A 22,694-nucleotide genomic window follows, 5' to 3' on the forward strand; every position below is an offset into this window, starting at 1 on the left:
CCTACCAAAGTCTTAATATAGCTTCAGTGAAAAATTTGAACCAAAGCTCTCAGTAAATCAGACACGGCCAGAGACGCATGTTAGGGAAAGACACCTCATGTTTGTCAGTTTTATTGAAGGCGTTTCAAACATTTTCATTATCACACATTTCATAAAACACATTAAAACAAAGGGTTGCAATCCAGCTGGTTCATAGCTTTGTCTGCATATAGATTAGGAAAATATTTAGAAGTGCAGCAACATCGCATTTCATTCTTAGCTGTGGCTAATTAGAGTGAGCTGAAAATTCACCAGGAAGCAAAGTTCTTAAATGTTTAAGAGAATATATATTATATATATAAAAATATATACATATACAGGAAGGATTAACTTAGAAAGAATGATTAGTAATACAAACCAACCCTTGGCTCATTGAGTGAAAAAGAAATCATCATGCAAACCATCAGCAAGCAAAGGTCAGAGGTCGTTAGAGGCTCAGAAAAGGGGCTTCCCACATTGTCCCTGCAGCAGAGTCACAGTTTCCAATGATCACTTTTGTGACTATGCAACTGGGCTCATATTACTAGCTGCAACATCACAAAAATGACACTGGCAACCGCTAATTAGCTGGCAAAATAAGAATTTGTCCGTTTTTAAAGTGAGCAGTGTTAGTAAATGCCATTGCACACAGCAAGAAGTGATAGCAGAATAGATATATATTTTAAGCAAAGCCCTCATATGTGATGCTAATTATCTTTTAGCTTAGCAGTCCCTCTTTAAAGTGTAAATGTGCTCCCTCTGGGCTCAAGAAATATTTAATTACACATATCAGTGCATGACTAACAAGCTAGTCCAGAGCAATAATGATTGGTCTATTGTTCAAAATGAAATTAGGACTCCAGAAGCAGTTAAAACTGACCAGTGGTTTCTGCAGTAGCCTCGCCTCTCAGGGACTGTATTTTGTATAGATTCTTTTAAAATATGTAGAATAATCTCTTTTTGGCAATTTATACCTACATTATTAAAGTGTGATAGATTATTCCTCAAGGTTTAATGTGTCTGCTAAATGCAAAATCGTCTAAAACACTGTCTGATACATAATAAGAGAAATGTAAGCTTTCAGTTTTCAGAGAGACTTGCAAAATTTACTTTAATAAAAATTAGAAGGTCCATATTTCCACCGACTCTGGGCAAGGTAATTTTGGGAATCCAATTTTTCTTGGTGATGAATTATAAAAAATAGAGGGTTGGTTATGTATATGCTTAATTTCATATATGTATGTGAATATATAAATATAAACACATGTCCATATATATATATACAAACACACTGAATGCACATAGAAACATAGATACTAAAAGAAATGAGAGCAGCCCCTTCCTGGCACTACCTTACTACGAGGTCAGACATTTACTCTGGGGGCTTTACGACTCAGTTGTTGTTATTCAGCAGAGGTTGTACTTTAAATAGGAAGCTTCAGGTGCAAAACATTTATTCTATAAAGGAATTCCAAACACATTATTTCAGCAATAGTGCATTAGTTTTTGTCATTGAAAAAACAGCAACATCAGAGGACCAAGAAAACTGAGATTCATAGACCAGCTAGTGTGCATGCCAAAATTCCTTTTCAGAAGGAATTTTACTACGCATTCAGCATTACGAGATCATAGTACAAAATCTGCACGTAGCAAATGATTACAGTACTCTCAACTGGACTGTGAATACATATTAAATGAACACTCAGGATTCAATTAAATCTTAAAAATTTCATTCCCATGCTTGCCCCAAATAGGACAAACGCCAGCTGAACCATTTTTCTCACCTAGTCGTAATTTTGCTTTTTCAAAACATTGTGCAGTGAATGCTTCTACAACATGGTCAGCTAATCCTTACAGAAGGTCACCCTAACCTGTGTTTTCTCGGCCACGTGGACTGTGCCTCAGCGCACACCTAATCCTGCAGTCCCTGCAGGGACTGACTCTTGGTGAAGCCAACGAGACGAGATGCTGAAGACCGTGAGAAGACCTGCTTGTATGGCCTTGTTCTTACTCTAGTTACAATCAACAGCAAATCTCCCGCTAACTTCAAAACGGCAAAATCAGGTGCTATGTGTGATCAGCGCTGCACACCTTCATGGCTTAATGGAACCAATCCCAAATTTCCACTGCAGAAATCCACTACCGGCAGCTTCTGCAGTACCATAAGCAAAGGAAAAATCGACCTATAAAAATCACATTGCAGTCTGTATTTGAACCCAGAGAAGAAAATCTTGAAAATTCAATTACGGTTTCAACTCCATCCTTAACGCCAGTGCTTCCTTCCTCCCCTACTGCTTTTGGACTGAGACGCTGCAGCATGCCCTTAATACTCTTACCTAGCCATAGTTCATACAATTCAGCAGCTGCACTCCGTTACTTGACCTGCAACGTGTGAGATTTCCCTCTGCTTTGAAATCCTTGTAATATGCAAGAGAATATAGACGGATGAAGGTTGGCATTTAGTCCTTAATTTTAAGAGCAAAATTTTGCCAACAGACAAGTGTGTAACCAGCTCCAGTCGGATATAAGCCAGGCCGTCCCCTCAGGTGCACATGCGCAACTCCTACTGACACCAGTCAGAGCTACGAGTGCTTACTGAAAGACCGAGTTTGGACCTTCGGAGCGCTGAGCCCCTGATAATCACTTCAGGGGTTTGCAGATAATATTGCAGCAGGGGGAGGAAAGCACGGGATCCCACCGGCCACCGGCGGACTCTGACCCGACTCCCAAGACCTCGCCGAGACCCTTTTCATTAGGCGTCAGCGCAGCACCGCGGATTAGCTGATACATGCTAACACCCACACGCGCTGCACCAGGCACAGTTTGCAATCAAATGAAGATTATTTCACCCCAATATTTATCAGGCACGGCTTTAATTTTCAAATTAAAATTGAGACAGACACAGCAAACTGAAGATGGCAGGGATTCTCGTTTTTTTTTTTTTTGCCTTTGTGTATTTATATTTGAAAGCCCCGTTCACTTTCTTTAAAATTTCACAGGGATTCCTTTGTCGATATTTTCACGTGCTTCCTCAAACTTGCACCTTCCTTCACCCACAGAAAATCTAGAGTCCTGACTGCTTGATCCTTGTGAGCAAACACTCCCACTGGAAAGCCATCACTGCCATCTGACTCGATTGTGACCAGGTTTTTCCTTAGTGTGCTCACACTACGTAATTTATTTGTGAGATTCCTGCAACAAGGATTGTAGAGCAGCCCCATAAAAGGCCTTGGAGTTGCAGACCTGGTAAATATTTGTAGAATAGAGAAATAAAAAAGCACAAAAGAACTGTACAAAAGGAAGAAATGCATTATCTCTAGACGGGAAATGAGTATGTCTTAAAATCAGGCAACAGGTATTTGTGAGACAACACTAAAAATCGACCTATATACTGCAGATTGCTTGCCAGTTTTTCTGTCATTATATCACAGGCTGAGGGACACCCTTTCAAAACAGAAATAATTAATGGGCAATTAGAAGTGCAGCTACTTCAGTTCCTCACACTGACGTTATCTGAAGTAAACTGTTACATGTTATGTTTTACCTGCGAAAATCCAGAAGTGATCTTGTGGAAGCAGGAACTTTCTGATCATTCCAGCTAAGGAAATGGAACTGCGTCACTGTCCGCGTCTCGTTGGTCTGCAGGTTTTTCAGGTAGAAGCTCCTCACTAGGAAGTCCTCACACCAGATGTGTTCAGAGACAAGGTTCACCTGTACCACACAGGAAGGAGCAAACGCAAGTCAGGCATTTCAGTTGCCAGCAGTGTCTTCAAAATCAAATGGATGTCTAGAAGGAAGGAATTGCATGAAAGCTTTATGTTTATTAGCAAATGGGCCATTGCTAGAGAAATACTTTGTTGTTCAGCAATCACTGTACTTGTTTTCAAGAAGAGTTTAGCTGTCATGGCTATTAGATTGAAAAACTTAAAAAAATTCTTGACAGTTTTACTGCAAACTGAAAAGTCATGAAATTGAAATCTTAGATTGTTATAGAAATACAAAAGAGGCAACGCCTGAGAATATGCTAAACTGCCAGTCACCATCTACTTGGATATGCCCACAATGCACTGCTTAGGACAGTCTGATTGGATTTAAAGATCTCATAATTCAGTTCACATGAGAAGTTAATTCCTTCTGCTATGGAGAAAACTCAGCATAAAAAAGGCAGCTCATTTTCATAGTCAATCTTTTAAGAAAAAGCAAGTATTTTCATATGTTCATTTAAAGAGCTATAATTCTTCACATTTAGTTTTTCTTCATATTGGGCGACTGTGGTATTTTTTTCTTCATCCGCTCAGCTGGACAACTGGAAAAATATGACAGCCATTGTCAAAGTTACATTTCAACAAAACACCGTGACTTGATATTTTGGGCTAAGATACACAAAGCAGGAAACAAACAAACAAACAAACAAACAAACAAACATTTGTTGCAAGTGAGGCACAAGGTAAAAATCAATAGCGCTAATTACTAAAGCTACGTATAGGCTTTTAAATAAACATATACATACAGCTTTCCTAAGGCAAAACTGACTAGCCATAAACATACTATTTACTTACAAGATATAAATACATGCGTTTGTATTTTAATCACTAGCGTAATCATTTTAAAGACAAAGTTATGCCCTCTCCTTTTTTCACTGCAACACTTGGCTCATTATTTACTAGATGCTATTCAATGCAAACCATCACATTATTAAAATTGCGCCAAATTTTCCACAAATCTAAAACGACTCCAAGGTACACTGAGAGTATTTAAGAGACTTCAACTCACTTTACAGGTTAGATCAGATTAAACAATATTTTGCCCTGCATGAAATCAATCCATCCACTTACTGTCACAGTGACAACCAGAGATTTTGTTTAAGTACCTCGTAGATGTGGTAGAGATTTGACCCTTCGTCTGGCCAGTAGTGGTAGCACTGTTTGATGCCATTTTCCGTAAGGGGTGTCAGCATGACAATAACGACACAGCCGTTCTCCCAGACCATCTGCAGACAAAGAAAGACACCGTGGCCACATTGTGACTGCCTAATTACCGCGTGACATGTATAATTACTGCACTCAGACACACAATCAAAATTTATTCCATTCACAGGAAATTTATTTCATTTTCATTAGACACTTTTACTCTGCAGCTGCTTTCAAATCCCTGAATAAACTGGCACCATATTTTGCACGCTTCCACGAAATATTAAAGAATTTCCAACGAATTCAATCCGTGTCTTTCACAAAATCTCTGCTCGCTCCCAGCACCGGGTTCAGCTGCTTTTCTTTCAAACTTCCAGATACACAAAGGAAACACTGAACAATGCTTTCAAAAGACACAACTATTTGGGTGTTTGGTATTTAATACTAAAGCAGCATGAACATAGGTAGTTAACAATATATTGACCCACCAAACAATATATTGACCCACTGAAGTAGCATGGGCTGGACGCTGTACCCTCAAGCCTTTTTCTTGTTGCAGTTTGTCATGTAGCAAAAGGTGCTCAACTCCTGAAACCACTGAACTACCGGAAATAACCGTAAAAGTTGCATCTGAACAACAGAGAGAAGGAAAAGGCAGAACAAAACCCAAACTGAAACTATTCTTCCAGAAACGTTTCTGATGGGTAAATCTTCCTTCCAAAAATAAATTTTTGGAAAGGTTTTTTGTAGATGTGCATTATTTCTTTCTTTCTTTCCTTCCTCCTTCTTCTTTTCCTTCCCTTCTTTCTTTCCCCTTCTTCCTGTCTTTCTTGCCCTTCCTTTCTCTCTTCTTTCCCTTCCTTTCTTCCTTCTTTTCAATTTCTTCCCTTCCCTTCCCTTCCCTTCCCCTTCCCTCTTTCTCTCTCTCTCTCTCTCTCTCTCTCTCTGCTTTTTCTGTTGCTGGAGGCAGAATGAAGCAGTGCAACCCGCCCTGCAGACTGCGCTCGCACAGCACAGGTACAGCAGGAACAGAGGAAAAACGTGTATCTTTACTAACAGCGCGATCCGTTAATGCTTCAGGCCAGCCACAGAGCGGGTGCAGGCATCCAGGCCATCACCCTCAGCCCCAGGATGCGGGGACGTTTCCCCCAGGAGCAGAACAAGCAGAGAGGCTCTGCCCAATCCGTGTTCCAAACGCAGCTCACGGCTGAACAAAAAGCCTCCTATGAATTAATACCACGCCGCATAATCACTAAAAACTGTTATTATTATGCTGTACATTGATGTTATATTTGCATACAACTTTCATTGTCTTTTTGCTAGCCTATAAAATCACTGAATGAAGAGTTAACTGCTCTTTTTGTGGAGGGTTATGTTTATTTCACAGAAATATTTATAAGCAACTGTATTGACATGTAAATTTTGTAAACAAAAAAGGCCTTTGTCTAAACTGTGCAAAGATGAAATGATACATTCAATACAAGGATTATTTTTTTCAATTACATATCAAATCAAAAGGTTTTCCATTCATGGATAATGATGTTGTCTTCTCTTTTAAGAACAGCCTGCATATATAGAAACAAATAATATTTTTCTTCTTTTTCATTATGCAATATAATTAAAATAACTTTTAAAACCAGCTTAGAATTATTCATAGAAATGAATCTAGGCTTTGCACAGGGTAGGGCTATTTATAATTTGGGACAGAAATGGAAGAAACAAATTACAGTTGAATGTAAGGAATAAAAATAATCTTTCTTCTCTTCTTTTTGTTCCTTAAAAAGATTTCTTAATCAAAACCTCTGTAATCCACCCAACCTCTTATCAAAAGCTCTCAGTGCCATAAGAATAGCAAAAATGTTTTAACTGATATATAATTAATTTTATATACAGATATAGATTTATAGTCTGTCTCTTTCTTTTGCATTTCTATTTGTTTTAGGCCGCAGCTAGAAACCTTCTCTGCATGTGAAGAGGATGATACGGATTTCATTCATTCTAACATAGTTTCACTTTTTTTTTTTTAAGTCTGCAATCAGACTAAGATAAGAATTCAAAACATGTATCTTACTTTAAAACTAGCCCCACTAAATCAGTACTTTCACCGCATAACGATTTAATGTGCCTCTAGAAGGTATAGAAGCTCATTGAAGCCATTACGAAAATGAGGAGAAACACAGTTTTTATGAGTGTAATAAAAATACAATGATCTAGACCATAAACTAATCATCTAGCACTCTGCTTGTGCCACCCAAGTGTAACATTATAAAAGCCCACTCGTTTAGAGAGGAATCCTTACAGTTTGGCAGCCCTGCTCATTGGTTCAAAGATACAGCATTTCATTACAGAGGGGCTGTCTGCATCTCTGAAGATTTCATTAAGCATAAATCCAAATGAAAGTTAATTTAAACAAACAATTTCAAAGTTACTCTGGGGTATAATATTGCTTTTAGGTCATTGTGTGAAAACGCAGAAGTCAAATCTACTAAATCAAGAAGGCAATACAGTCTAGTGCCATCCACCCCGTTGCCAGCAACTGTAACCGCATCTCCTGCGCTTACCATTTATACGGGATATTCACTAAGGTTCACAGACTGTGACTTGAGGACTATAGTGTTGTTGTTGTTTCCTTAGTAACTTAAGTATTAAACCATCAGGCAGTTATCTACGTTTCTTTCCAAGTAAAGGAGAAGAGGGGTGAGTCAAAGGCAGTTCACTGAGTTTTACACTGTGGCCTGCTGATCACCCTGTCTTCCATCTGGTGATGCCTTTTTCAGCGACTACAGCTCCCAACACGTGACACCTCACTGAGGTCAGGGAGGCCAGACGTGGCCACCTGCCAGAAAGAGGCTCCAAGGACAGGGTCTCCCCACTGGAGGAACAGGTAGCACAAACTGGGTCTGCACAACGCCGGGACGGCCTTCGGGGAAGCACCTCTAGTTACCAAAGACGCTTTTCAGCTGTGCTCACAAAGCAGAGAAGGAGATTCAGTTGCAAAGTTACATTAATTCACAGAAGGCTGAACTTTGTATACTTGCACAAGAGCGAGTAAAGCCGCACGCGGCATGCAAGAATAAAGAAAACGTAACGTCCTCAGGGCAGAGGCTTTTCTTTTTATGTGTTTGCACAGAGCCCAATAAAAAAATTACAATCTCTGAATGTAACTACCGTTACACAAGTTAAAAACATAAAGCCAAACTTAGATCACTTAATTGCAGGCAGTTTCATGTTTGCAATTTTCAGTAACACTTCCAGGATAGTAAGAAACGTCGAAGGGAGTACTCCGAGCGGAACAGGTTCAACCGAAACTGTGCCATTTTGTGGGACGTTTCCACCTTCTACTCACACGCCTAGGGAATAACGTGCTAATGATCCTTAATGACGTTCCCGCTACAGGCATCATTCTCAAAACACTCCTTAGGCATGAATAACACCACCCTTTATCATTTATTGCAAATTAAAGGCTGAGTCCTCCAAGTCGCAGGTGATATCTTGTGTGTCTGACACCCGCAGGACTCCCTGCCTATGATATTCTCCACATGTAGTGTCCTTGCACTGTGGTTATCTAGCACCCCAGTCCCATATAAAGGACTTCTGCCTAGGGTGAGTTATATTTGGTATGAACTACTTGCAGGGGAGCACAAAATTGATTTTTCAAGTAGGGAGGAAAATAAAGCCATAAATAGAAGAATAAATGCTACAGTACTGCTACCAATTCAACAAAACCTCAATTTTTGAAAGCTGACAAGTATATTTTAAAATTTCCTTGTTTACCAGCTTGTAAATAACATATTCAATAAGAATTATTTTATTTTTTCAGATATTTGACCATTGTAAAACTTCTTTTTACAAAGACTCTTCCACCTAAAAACCCTCTGTCAGTCATTTTCTTCTTTATTTCAGTGATGAGGAAATGACAACTTATGTGCTCCAACCAGACACTCTTCTTTTGATAAGAACTGGTGAAATTTCTAAAATATGATGACTTAAAGGTAGAAAATAGATAGGATAATGAATTAAATCCAAGCTGTTCTCTAAAAAAACCCGGCTAATTATACAAGCTGCGTTCTGAAAGAGATCTCTAGTAAAATGAAGAATACACCTTTTCAGTCTCTTAGGCTTCCCAAATCGTTGGTAAATGCAACCACTTGGAAACACAAAGAAATAAACAACAAATCATTTCCAATGATAATCAAAAGTCAACATGAATAAACACAGTCCCTAAAACAACAACAGAAACCCTTGCAGCATCAGATAATATACATCTTATTACACATCATGAAGGTAATTCATTCAACTGTGATTTCTTTCAAGTTCATCAGAGGTAGGAAATAGTGTACGGAATGGAGACAGTGAGAAAATGATGTTTTCTTAAATGTTTTAAAATTAAAATCCAGTGCTTTAATGAGTTTAAAAAAACCTGGGGGAGTTTCAATTGAAACAAATACATACTTTGGGGGATTTGGCTTTTTTGTTTTTCAACTAGAACTTCACAATATATGCCATTCCAAAAGCAACCTCTTTGCTAGACGTTTTGTTTGAGAATGGCTTATCATTTAGACATGAGCCTAACGGGTCAAATCTGGCAAAGTCAGAGTTGCCATTTACACAGTCACAGTTGTGCTCGACGACTAAGCAAATTCATACTTTGAAAAATTGAACTACTGAATGATCAAGAACCTGTGCTTAATTAAAAAGATTATCTGACTCTTAGAGTTACAAAGATACTTTTAAAAACATGAAGTGAACGTGAATCCCTCTGTAGGAGATGTGAATACTGTGTGGTAGTCCGGTTGGCTCTGGTGTCCCTGCTGCTGCACTTGTTGAGAAGCCAACAAGACAGGCAAACTGAGGATGACTGCATGCGTTGCAGTAACGTCTGCTGTCTAAGAGATGTGAACTGCTCTAATTCTTCTCGGTAGACTGATAAATCAAGCCTTATTATTAAATAATTTAAATACAAATGCCGTTTAGTATTTCACTGCTGAGAAAAACGCATCAAAGAGGGACAGTACCACCACATATGCCAGCAGTTAGCTTTTCACTGTGGCATTCGGAAAGTGGAACCTGATTAAAAAGGTTACAGACCATTTAAGAGGACCTCCTTACGTACCTTCTCCAATTGGAGCCATAATTAGACACGAGAATGGTAACCTTGCACTCCTTTACCAAATGACTATGGAATTCCTAACGCTACGTTTATTTCACATGACTTGACAGGCTACCAGAGCTCTAGGGGCTGCAGTTCTGTTCCCATCTCTCCCTTGCTAATTTTCTTTTATTAAATTAAAATATGCATATTTTACACATTGAACTGCTCTGCCTCTCTTTTGATGTACTCCTCTTTCTGAAGGTGAAAACTGATTAGACATGCAGGAAGCCCCATTCCAGGCAAGGAAAATAAACCTTGTGATTCAAGATCCCTTGAAATTGTTGTCTTCTGCACAGAAAAACAAAATGCAGAAAAAGTAATTTTGTCGGTAAAACAATTTCAGCGCTCACAAAACATGTTGAACTGGGAGCACCTGGGACAGAAATCAGCAATTAGAGCAGAGGAAGGCTCACTGCAGTTGACCTTACTCAACCCATGGGCTTGGAATGCCCAATTTGCAGGGAGACTCATTCAGTTACAGGGACATAGTCTCCTGCCCACCGAGATCTGCTCTTGGAGACTTAATTCTTTTTACATGGGAAACAGTGAACTGACATTTGGAGTTCTTTTGCTAAATTCCAAAACTGGAAGAGAAAAGCAAGTGTTGCCAGACATGCAAAGATTTATAATGTCCTCCATACTGCAATTAGTTCTTAATATGTTGATGTGACCTGGGAGGAAAACAATAGTTAATTTTTGAACGGACTCTGATAATACACAGCTGAATCCGGATAGAGAAAATTATTCTAAAAATAGCTTTAGATTAAGAAATGCAGGATTGGGGGATAATGAAAAGCAAATGGTAACCTAACCCCACGGCTCAGATCAGGGCTCTGGTCTTTACTCTGGGGACTCTTTGCGCACTTTACACTTAATAGTCTTGGGATAAAAATAAATAACAATCAAAGGAGCAAAGATGAGGCCTCCCCACTCCCTAATCATAATTGTTTAAAATCTGCTCCAGAGAGCTTTGTTTTGCTTTGTTGGGAATAGATGCCCAACTTCAGCAAGAAGGCTGAAGAGTATTCTCAGCTTCAAGAGCATTTCATATGTTGGTAATTAGTTGAAGAAAGACGGAGTAATTAAAAATATGGGTTTGACTCGAAACATTTAGGACGAAGCTCTTTCTCACATCCTGGAGTAGCAACCTAACCACAAATAACTCTTTATTGAGCACGACAACTCTTTATTGAAGCCTGCCTTCCCTGTCCTGTGCTGGACTCGGTGCTGTTTATTGGTGCTGATAAGTCTGCACCAATAATCCCTGAGAGACTAGACCCCACCAGGGATTAAGGCAGCTGAGGAACTATCTAGTCTGAGCTTCAGATCTATTCTGATAAAGGCCAGGGAATTTTTTGGTCCAAACCACAGGTGTTGGCTGCATTTAATCTCATGGATTACTGCTGTAGGAGTTTTGAACTTTACTGACTCTGCAAAATGGGGAAAATTGTATTTCTCTATTCCAACTCTAAAAGTTATAGGATGTTCATATGTTTTATAAATTACATTGGTCATGGAGAAAGGAAATCACAGAAAGATAAAATATTCTTACATCAATATAAATCATCTATGATTTAGTTTCCTAAGGCAACTAAGAGGTGTACCTTCAGTCACTTGGCAGGAACTGCCTCACCGCTCCTTCTCTTTCACCTACTATGGTAAAATAAAAAAAGGGTGAGAGTATATACTTCCCTCCAAAAAGTCAAAGGGTAAAGAAGGGCAAAGGAAGGTGGATTTATGAAAGCAAGGCATTACGTGGGGTACTAATGCTTCTAAAAGGAGAATCAGACAGAATTTTCCTGAGGGAAAAGATTATTGTCTCCCAAAGAAATCTCCATTTGGAAGCGAAGAACCTTAGCAGGCATGCAATTTCTAAAATAGGCATAATCAGTAACATTTTTTCAGTGCAAGGAAAGTTGGTTCTAAATATCCTAAGAGTAGCTTCTTGCATCACTGGTCTTCTTAAAATACTTTGCAAGTTAAGGCATGTACTTCATGTCAGATACTTCATGGAATCATAACACAGCCCATATGGAAAATAATAAAATTTTATACCTCCAGAATTATTCACAACATGGAACTCCTGCTGCGATAACTTGTTATAGATTAGAAATGTTCTACATCCTCTTTCTTTTGAATTATGTTCAAAGACATGTTGAATTTTAATAGTGTTATGTGAACAAGCTGAGTGAAATCTCACTGGAGCTCCTGGAGAAAACCATCACCTTTCATGCAAGATGAATGTAAGAAACAAGCAAACTCTCTTATGGAACCTGATAACTGAAATTGCAGAAGTTATAATCAAAAACAAAGCAAATGTGAAGCGTGTGGACCCATGAGTTTCTCTAGAACCTGATAGGCTTAATGCAGAGAGAAGCAATAACCAAGGTAGGATGATTAATCAAGATAATCACTAAAAACATGTAAAAGAAATAAAGAAGCCATGAACATATTTCATCAAATTCTACTATTGCAATCCTGGAAGAATAAAAGCTGAGAGAGAGGTTGGGGATAAAACACTGCATGAATGAGGTTTGGAAAAGACAAGTCATTGCCTGTTACTTGCTTCTGATTCTGTTCAAGGAAACACAACTCTGTGCTTTCTTTGTAAATAAAATGAAAGTATATCAAAGCAAAAACCTGTCCTGAAGATGAATTCTCTTTTCAGCTGAGAAGAAAACAACCCACAAACCTGGCAAATGGTTTAACCACTCAGGTAAAAATGGATTACTACCACATGAGAAGAGGCATCCGGTTTTCCAGCAGGGAAATTGTGAGGTGGAATTTCCTCTGAACCAAAACAGAGTAAATGAAGGAAGTATCTCTCAGTAATAGTAATTGGTAAAAAGAGATGAAAACAAGAACAGATGAAATTAAAAGAAGACCTGAATCAGCTGGAGGCTTTTCAAAATTAATTAAAGTAGTGGCTGGAAAATTTCCAAAGCGGTCTAAGAGATGACACGCAGGCAGAGATGAAATCTCTGTCTGAGCTGCAAACAGAGTATCCAGACAGATTAGGAAGGCCTGTATCAAAACAGATCAGTGAGGTGACTGATGATGCAACTGCTGCAGGCTAGAAAGTTTTCAAAGAAACAGGTAAGTCAGGAAACTTGGAACTCACTTGGACCTTGCTGGCTGAGGAGCAATGGCAAGGCTATAAGGAATTCGAGAAGTAAATTGGAGGGACAGACAATCATGGAAGTCTGATGCCTGGAAGTGGGCTTACACTACAAGACATGCAGAAGTGCATGCCAGTGTCTGATGGCCGGTTTTAGCGACCCAAGTTGGACGGTACTGAAGAACAGTATTCGCCCTTCTTCCTCACCTTCCCAAAGGACATAACCTTCCAAAGAGGAAGTGATCACTAGTGAGAAGACTGAAGCTGATCCACCTGCAGTCCCATAATGGTACTATGCAGGGATCTGCTCCTCAGGAGCAGAGTGCCTGGTGAAGGCAGCTCTCTGCCTGACACCCATGATGGCAAAGAAGATTTTAAACTGGTTGGAGCTCTTTTACAATGACTGCAAGTGCTGAAGTCTGTAAAATAGGAAAAACTAACAGCAATGAAAATTTTAACTGTTACTGTTGTGAAATGAACATCCTTAAACAAGATAAGCATGGACGAAGCATCATCAGTGTCTTATGAAAAAGCTTTGCCCAGTCTGAGAAAGAGAAGACACTGAGCTGACCATGATCTTTGTTCGGGCCTGGGTAACTTGAGAACTGTAAACGGGAGTTTGACTGCTAAGTATGCACAAAAATACTGGGCACTGGATCAGTGTAACAAGTTCTATAGTGGCCTGCCAAAAAAACTAGGAAAAAAGTAGTATCCAAAACTAAATCAGCTGTTTGGTCTCAAACAGAGATAACGGAAATGTCTACACGATCATGTAGGTCACATAGATATGTGCATCACAAGCAGCAGACATTGCAGAGCAGCCCTAGTGCAAGAATTATGTTCCCTTTGGATGCAGCTAAGCATCCAGAAGAACTCTTAAATTGCTCCCCCTGCCAATGAGCCAAATTTGATCCATTGTACCACAGTATAGCCAGTCTAAAGTGAAACCCGCAAAATGAGTGCAGTGTGATGCTCTACAAATCTGCTCCTACTGGGCTGCACTGCTTGCTAATGTAGACATAGTCACTGATGGGAGGAAAAACATCAATGCAAGATTCAGGAAAACTAGGAAAGTGGGTCTCTGGAATTTGAGCATGAAAGCTAGATAAGCAAGACAGAACAGGAGTGGTTTGGAATTTGTTAAGGATATCAGCTGTGCAGTAAATGCCAAGAAAGTTGTCTCACATATTCAGGTAAAACAAAACCATTGTAGACAATTTCTTTTTCAGAAAACAGCTTGAATTGCCTTCAGGTGTGGAAACAATTATAACAGCTACATACTGGGGAAACCCTTCAGCCAAAGAAAAACAGCGTGGCTGATGCTCACCATGCAGCTAGGATCTTGGGACACTTAGCAGTTAAGTCTGTCTGCAAAAATATGAAGCAAGAGATCTAACAAGTCCTGGCGTACAAGGCACTGCTGAAGTACATGAGTTTTTGTTAGGCTTGCTAAAGCATGACATGGTGCGTTTACACAAAGAGCAGCAGAACAGTCCCAGTTTTTCTGCTTTGGAATCTGTCACTGTTCTCACGATTAGGCAGAAAACTGCTCCATGTGAGCATGTGAAAGGGGAAAAAAGCAACACAGCTCAGCTCCAGCTAGTATTGAGTGGAAGAGGGTGAGGCAGGAGAACCACTGAGAAGATGTATCAGGAATGAATAACTGCATCTCTAAACAATCCCTGGTGGCAGCACCATGATCTGTACAGAAAACTGTATTAAAGTAAACATCAAAGGATTCTGCTCAGTAAGGAGTTGCGATATTCCATAGCAAGTTCAGGTTTCCCACACTTTACCTTATAATAGGTACTGGTAGGTAAAAAATAGATAAAAACTTTGCTCCTGCATCTGGCCATAAATAGCAACAACTTCAAGCCACGGCTTTTGACTTGCATAAAGCACCTACTACGTTTCAAAGGTTATGGACAGAGGACTCTTGCTTACAGAGTTAATCCCTCCAAGGCTGTTTATCACTCCCGGTTGATATCTTCGGCCATGTAAAAAGCTTAGAACATGAACTAGCACATCGAAAAGTAACCTGTAGGAAGCTTAAGGCTGCAAAAATGAGAAGAATAAGAGAAAGGTGATGATGGACCAATTTGACATTGGTAGGCATTATGATAAAGTGACAGACATAATCAAAATAAATATAAGGATCAAACTTTTCTACGGAACCAAATAGAAGATACAATAAAATAACTATCACATAAAAAAGAGGGATATAGCCACACTTGGGCAGGAGCTGAACCTCTGTTACCAAATGGTTTTCTTGGAAGTGTATACAGCAAGTTTGGTGGGAAGACGGAATGATCTTTCACTGATGGATAACTGGGAGGAGAAATAGCTAAAAAGAGCAGAAGGAAAATGAAGGGAAGCAAAGAATCTCTGGCCACAAATAGCATGAAGAAAACAGGTCAAGAAACAGACCTTCTGAGTGTGGAGCTGGATTGTAGAACAAATTGGATTATAGAACAAAGAAATAACTGTTCAATTTTAGTCATTCCATGTCTGGGAAATCTGGGGTTCTGTGCACAATTACTGAACAAAATATTTATTCAAAGAAATACTTGATTCCAACACTGACTTTCCCTCTTGTAGCAGGACCACAAAAATTGCCCAACTGCTTAAATTAGAATGGAAGAACAGATTATATCCATCGCAGTATCTTGCTATGATTAATTCTGATTTCTGTCAGCAGCAATGCTTATATAAAATTTGTTCTTTATATGCCTCCTTTAAAAATGGGACATACATTTTTGCAACATGTAAAGGGGCAGTTACAGGTACAAATATGCAAAATATGAATATACAATATATAAATATACCAGAAGGCAAAAATATACATTTAAAAAATCTAGCCCTCAGGGATCATAAACTGTCATTTCCAAATACTAAATGTGGCATTTGCTTTTTCATGTTTAAATTAATAAATACATTTTTAAGCATGATGCCTGATGTAAGGAATCACTCACTAAGGCAAAAAAATCAGATTTCTCAATTATATCTAAATACCACATATTGAAGACAAAAATTATCAGATCCTTGAAAATTTAAGCCAAAACAACAGCTCATATTATTTCAGACAAAAGCTATTTCCTCTATGCTTCTAAAAATAAGCCCAAAATATTTCAGCCTGAGCATCTAAATATCCAGGCACCCAAAATCCAAAAAACTTTTTTTGAAAATGTCCTGATTCTTCATTTATCAGAGAAACAGTAGGAAATTGTGACCTGAAAAGCATATAGAACTATCTTTAATAGGGATCAATTGATACTTTACAATCATAGACCAAGTGAAGCCGATTAAGAGATAAGATAATTTCAGCTGAATGCAAGCTCCTACAACATAATGGTGCTTTTGAAATTTTTACTTCTACATTCTCTATTCTCAGAACAAAAGTCTCTAAATCCATCATTCAAAATAGCAAACAAAAACACGCGCTGTTGCTGACAATAAGCCCCAGCTGCCTGTAACGCTGACCCCACAAACAGCTTCAGTAAGCTTTCAGGCACACTTTTACACTTACAAAGGAACACCTAAAGTAGCATATCTGTCACATAAATGCACGGAGCGCTAGGCATGCACATACCTAGTTTACTGGTGTGTGTATGTCAAAATTCGAGAGCTGCATGAGCATGTAAAAAGACTGCGCGCAAAGCAAGCTCATCTTTGTGCATCAGTAAAAACTATCTTGAGCCTTGATCCTGCAAAAATGTGTATGCCTACTTAACTTTATGCAGTAGAGTCATAACTCAGCTTTCGATTCAGCTATCTGTGGCAGGGAAAATGCATAAGAAGTTAAGCATTTGGGGGAACGGGGGCCAGTGCAAAGTAGATTTCGACAGAAAAATTAACAGCATATAGTGCTAGGTCCTTTTATGATTTGGAGGAAGCCAACTAATTCTGACTACGCTCCTAAGAAGGTCAGCCCCTTTGCAAATCATCCGCTCTTAGGCTGCGGTCTAATTAGGGAGACCTGGCCTTAAATTTGGACTAAAATTTGAATACTTTGGCCTGAGGTTTTCCACTTAATTTCTAGATCAACTACTCTTTAGTAAGGTTTGTCATATAAATTTACTAGATTGTTAAAAGCCATTCAAAAAAAGGTTTTTCCAACAATTACCTTGCAAACTGACTGGAGCACAACAGATTTTACACACCTTACATTTCTAAAAGCACGGAAAGGCATTTGACCCAACATAAATCCAGCTTTCAAAGAGTTGTTTAACTCACCTGCCAGAAGTCAGCGCCAGTAGCAGGGACAGGGCCCTGGGTGGCAATATACGCAGGGTTTCGGGGGTCATGGTCCATCTGGAATAAAGAACGAGAACACAGACTGGATTTACTTAAAGGGAAATTCCTTGCTGTGTTAGAGACAGGAAGTATGCCAGGGCAGCAACAAGGACTGACATGTCCCGCTACCCTTTATTGGCAAACAAAGAATTTTATTTCTATTTATAAGCTCAGGGGAGATCTTTTTCCACAAAAGACTCATGTTACCAGAAAAATATCAGCACATACCATGACCAATGTCCTGTGTCCTCAATACGCAGCATAAGATCATTTATGGTGGCTGACAAAAGCATTTATTTAAGATCAGCACTCATGGATTCATAGCAACCTAGGTGCCATTTGAAACATTTTTCTACACTGACTGCTGGGCACATCTAAATAGTTTTCCATTTCCACTATGCCAGTCAAGGGCACATGCAACTGAAAAAAAAGCAAAAATGGGGAACAAACTCAGTTTCTGCCTTTTTCTGGTTAGCTGATTTGTCTAAACGCATGGATTTGGCCTCAATAGAAGTTGTTCTGCTTAAAGACCTTAATTATAACATTTAATTCAAGGAGCAGAAAATTCACTGAGCAGAAAAAATAAAGAATCTGAGAAACAAAGCCATCAAGAGTAAATAGGATTAGCGTGTTACAATGGATGTTTTCGATCTGATGGGTGGTTTTCTGGGTTCTAAATCTCAGGACCCATTCTCCTGAAGAAGAAGATCTGCTGATGGGATTAAAAAACCAACAAACTCATTCTAACCCTGAACCCGGCATGACAAAACTTCCAACATAAAGAAAAAAGGCCCAGTTCAGCTTTCATGTGTGGGTGTGACTCACTGACATTGAAGTCAGCGAGAGTTAACTTATACCCATGTAGCCAAAGGCAGAATTTGTCTCAATACAAGATTCTGCTCCATGAGTAAAGATCTGAATAAGAATGAATGTGAGTCACATTTGCATTAACAGGCAGCTACTGAATTTATTCATAGCGTATCAAAATTTTTGGTGATGGTAGACGTCAGTGTAAAAGAAGGCACCTCATAATTATGTGCAACATAAAAGAGGGAAGTACCATAAAAGAACAGATGTAAGTTATTCTAACCGAATAACAATACGATGAATGTTGCAAAAAGGAGGAGAACCCTGTTATGCTTCTGATTTTCTGATGCATAATGAGACCGGACTTAATATTAAAATTCTCCATGACAACACAACACTGGTAAAATTAAGTCGCTGAATCCATTTAGAATAAAAGCTTACTGCTAAATCACCACCCATGGATGAAAGCTTGACCAGAAAGTCAATAATACCTTATTTTATAGTTTTGAGTGCACGTTTCGTTGAGATGCTTCTTTTGTCAGCAAACAATTCTTCACAACAAATAATTGCTCAGGACAAATTTCAACCTTGCTTTCTTTGCTTTTTGACAAAACCAACTGCGATAGCAGTGCATTTACTACGGCGGGTATTCTGGGGTCACGTAAAAACTAGCTTTCTTCAGAAAGATATAGCAGTAGAAAGACTTAGGAACCATTTCAAAAGGGCCAACTTCCTCTTGTGTTTGGTTAGAACCGCGATACCAAACGAAACAATGGCTGAAATCAGCAAAAAAATCATGATTAAGCAAAAGTCACGTTTAAAGTTTTGGTTTGCTCCATTACAATTGAAATAATTTTTCTCGTTGTTTTGCTTTGAACCCACAGAGATCCATAGGATTTAAAGGTCTTCTGAAGCATTTTATTGTGCTGGAACTAAAAAATCTTAGAAGAAGCAACAAGGAGGGTTTGCTACTGCCAGTGGAACCTACTTAAAAATGATGCCACTTTTCTACCTGTGAGTTCAGGAGCTTAACTTTGAAATCTAACCATCAGAGAATACACTCAACTTCATAAAAATAATAATTGTAATAATAAATATTAATAATAACTTTGAATTTCCTCTTAGATTGAATTCTTTTGTACGTAGACATGCCAGAAAACAAAAGCAGAAGAAATCAAGGCTGATGTTAATAGCACTGTCACAGAGGAAAGCTTCTAAACATTCAGCTGATAAATCAGGAAGAGGCCGTTCTTGGCGTTTCAGCATTAATCAACCTCCGTCACAAAGGTGCTGTTGGAACGTGGCAAACATTACAATAAGCACAGAGCAGTGAAGTGTATCCACAGTTTAACAATAATTCAAAAGACAATTACAATTATTACATTCCAAGCACATTGGGTTGCACAGAAAACAATTACGAGCAGAAACACTGCTTGCTCGGAGCAAAGAGAGGACGGCAGAAAGCCCTATCACAGTACTGGATGATTTTTAACTTAACAAAAATAAGAGCAAAGATTAAACTAACTAAATGAAATTTCTGGTTTCATCAACTTTGTAAAATACGTACTGTTTTAAAATCCCCCCAAAATTTGAAAAATCACTACTTTGGTCAATTTAAAGTGATTTGGTGGCTGCAAGGTTCTTGAATGTTTTCCTTATTTTTTTCTTTTTAATTCTCTCGAGGTCACCTAGAACCCCAAGGGATCTTAATTTATCAAAGTTAACAAAAGTTTGAATAAGAAATAACGTCAGAAATTGGTTTTAAACTAATGGATCAAGGATAAAGTAAAAGGCTTTTTGATGTCAGTAGTCATTATCTTCTTTCGAGGATCTCTCAGATTTCTCACTTCACTAAAATAACACAGAAAATGTGTCCTCCAGAGAAAAATGGAGGACGGCAGGCTCCATACTATCAAACATTAAAACAAAAATCCACTGTTTACTAACATTTTACACAGGAGCAATCATCAGAAATTACTGTCAAAGTAATCGTTCAGTAAGAACAAGAGTTTTTCCTCTAAGAAAAAATCCTTGATGGGACATCCCCATCAAAGCACAAAGTTCACATGAATTACATCGGAACTAGATGGATCAGTCAGTTTTGGAAAGAAAAACTGCAATTATTACAACTGCTCTACTATAGTGGAATTCTAATTTCTTGCTGCAGTATAGCAAGGGCAAGGTCAGGTGATAACGTATCAACCTATTTTTCCATGATTTAGAATTAGGAGAAAAAAGGGGTACAAGGACTACTACAACGGATCACGAAATTTTAGTGGTTTAGGGATTCTGGTCACTATCACTGCCAAAAGTAAATGAAAAAGAAAGGATGAGGAAAAATAACCTCAGAGGATTTTTCTTTCCCATTCACAATTATTGTTGGACATGGAATGATTGACTCAAACAGTCCCTAAACATTAGACAGGCTAGTGGCACAACTTGTACTTCTCTACAGAGCTTTATAATGAAAGTTGATTTACGATATTGTAAGGAAGGAAAATATAGAATGAACACAGTATCACAATTAGTTGCACCTGACTTTCATTAAATTGAGTACTGGGCCACAATTCCACTTTTGCTTTTCTACAGAATAAAAGCTACTGCTGTAATTTTTCCTGTCCAAGTGGCACTATCCCACTGCTCCATTCTAAGACTTTACATGATCTCCCTGAAGAATTCTGAAATTTGCCAATTTTTTTGACAGAGATCGTGCCGCTGCACGATTTCTGTGAAAAGGTTGATGATAAGCAGCAAAATTAATATATTCTGGGAGTAAATTCTCAAATTTACTGTATTTGGACTTAAGAGTGGTACATACAGATTACTGTTAAATACTTTTCACAAAACTGCAAACTGAAGTGAAAGTAGAAGTGTCAATATGCATCAATGACCGCTCTGAAATCTTATGCACATGATACACTGATTCATTCCTGGCCTTTACCTTCCCCCTCAGCTTGCCAGATCCACACTTCCCGTACACAGAAAGAGGCTGGGTGAGATGGGATCTCAGTCACACCATATCTACCTTAGTCTAAAGCCTCTGACTCCAGCTGATATATTCCTAAATCACATGAAATCAGAATGAGATCCAGCACAAACTACATAGGATGGAAAGAAACTGAACTCTGATCAATGCCTTAAAATTTTGTATGCGATCAAGTAACTGGCTAGTTTCCAGACTTAATGTGTTTATAAAAGCAATAAGATCTACTTTCATATATCTATTTATTAAACAGTCCCTGGATAGTCTCTAAAAGTTGTTATATGTGCTTCTGTAAAAGAAAGTATATCGAGCAAACGCAGATGAACTTTGGAATCACGTTCATCTCAACATTAAAATTAAAAAGGTAGACTAGTCTTCATCTTTATGTTTGAATTAAAATTTAAAATAATTTTTAAATCCTTCTTTTAAAATCCCTAAAGGAATGAAAGAAGTAAATCTGGTTGCAAATGCCACTATGAATTTCAGAGTCTATCCTGGGTGATAAAATTTGTATGCTGTGTTTGAACAAACTGTCATGTTAATGACATTCCTCAGTCTGGTGTCTTCAATAATAAGCAAACTCAGTTTTTAAATGCAGTTGATGGGATTTTTTTCTCTCTCAGACACCCTATGAGGAAAAACAGAATTCCCATTTACTTTCATGACCTCTGATTTAAAAGCAAAGATTGCACATTATTTACTACCGGATGATTTCCCCGAAATTTAATGAGGACTAAGTACAAATATGACAGATGTAATTATCACAGTTTTATTCTGCACAGTCAGGGTCTCCTTGTGCTGTAATTGCAAGCTTTTCATTCAGCTGCCGATAGCAGAGTTATTATCGTAGTACTTCACGTTATTGCAGAGAGGAGGGAAACAGATTTCTACCCCACTTTTGCCCTGTAAATTCTTCTGAGAAGCCTTTTTGCCTAGCCTCACGCTACAAAACTAAAAACTAAAGGGCGAAGGAAAGAACTTGGACTAAATCTCTCTCCTGAGTTTCCTCACCCACTGCCAACCATGGTGTGGCCATGAATCAAACCTCAGTTTCCACAACCTACCGGAGGGAAAGGAGGTCTTGAGGGGATGTTTTAAAAGGAAGAAACATGTGGGCAGGTGGCCAGCTCATTGTCTGGTGCAGGGGTCTTTTTTACTGTGTACTGCTCCACTCATTTAGACTTCAGTTTAGGTTGAGTGAGCCTCAGCTGGAGACTGGACCACGGATCCAGAAGCCGGAGATACCCAGCAACGTATACACGACTGGAAGCCTCCTTTTCCGAAGCTCAAATATAATTACTTTATTTTGCACTCCTCCATCATCAGACAGCTCACACACACAAGGGGAAAAAAATCCCCTTCTGGTCAGTTCAGACCATACTGACCTTGTGTTACTAATGACCATCTCGCAGC

The 22,694-nt window shown here is 38.7% G+C and overlaps 1 protein-coding gene across 3 annotated transcripts in view; it reads right to left on the bottom strand.

The window, feature by feature from the left end:
* PTPRN2 (protein tyrosine phosphatase receptor type N2) overlaps positions 1 to 22,694 on the bottom strand; it is a 664,108-nt gene that overhangs the window by 30,434 nt on the left and 610,980 nt on the right. For all 3 annotated transcript variants that reach the window (XM_068934287.1, XM_068934286.1, XM_068934288.1), the window contains 3 exons: positions 17,432 to 17,509; positions 4,889 to 5,008; positions 3,563 to 3,729 (listed from right to left, as the gene is read on the bottom strand). In XM_068934287.1, coding sequence (XP_068790388.1) covers positions 3,563 to 3,729; positions 4,889 to 5,008; positions 17,432 to 17,509 — 365 coding nt within the window. The remainder of the gene's footprint in view (positions 1 to 3,562; positions 3,730 to 4,888; positions 5,009 to 17,431; positions 17,510 to 22,694) is intronic.

Source organism: Struthio camelus, chromosome 2 (genome assembly GCF_040807025.1).
Source record: "Struthio camelus isolate bStrCam1 chromosome 2, bStrCam1.hap1, whole genome shotgun sequence".
Lineage (NCBI taxonomy): Eukaryota > Metazoa > Chordata > Aves > Struthioniformes > Struthionidae > Struthio > Struthio camelus.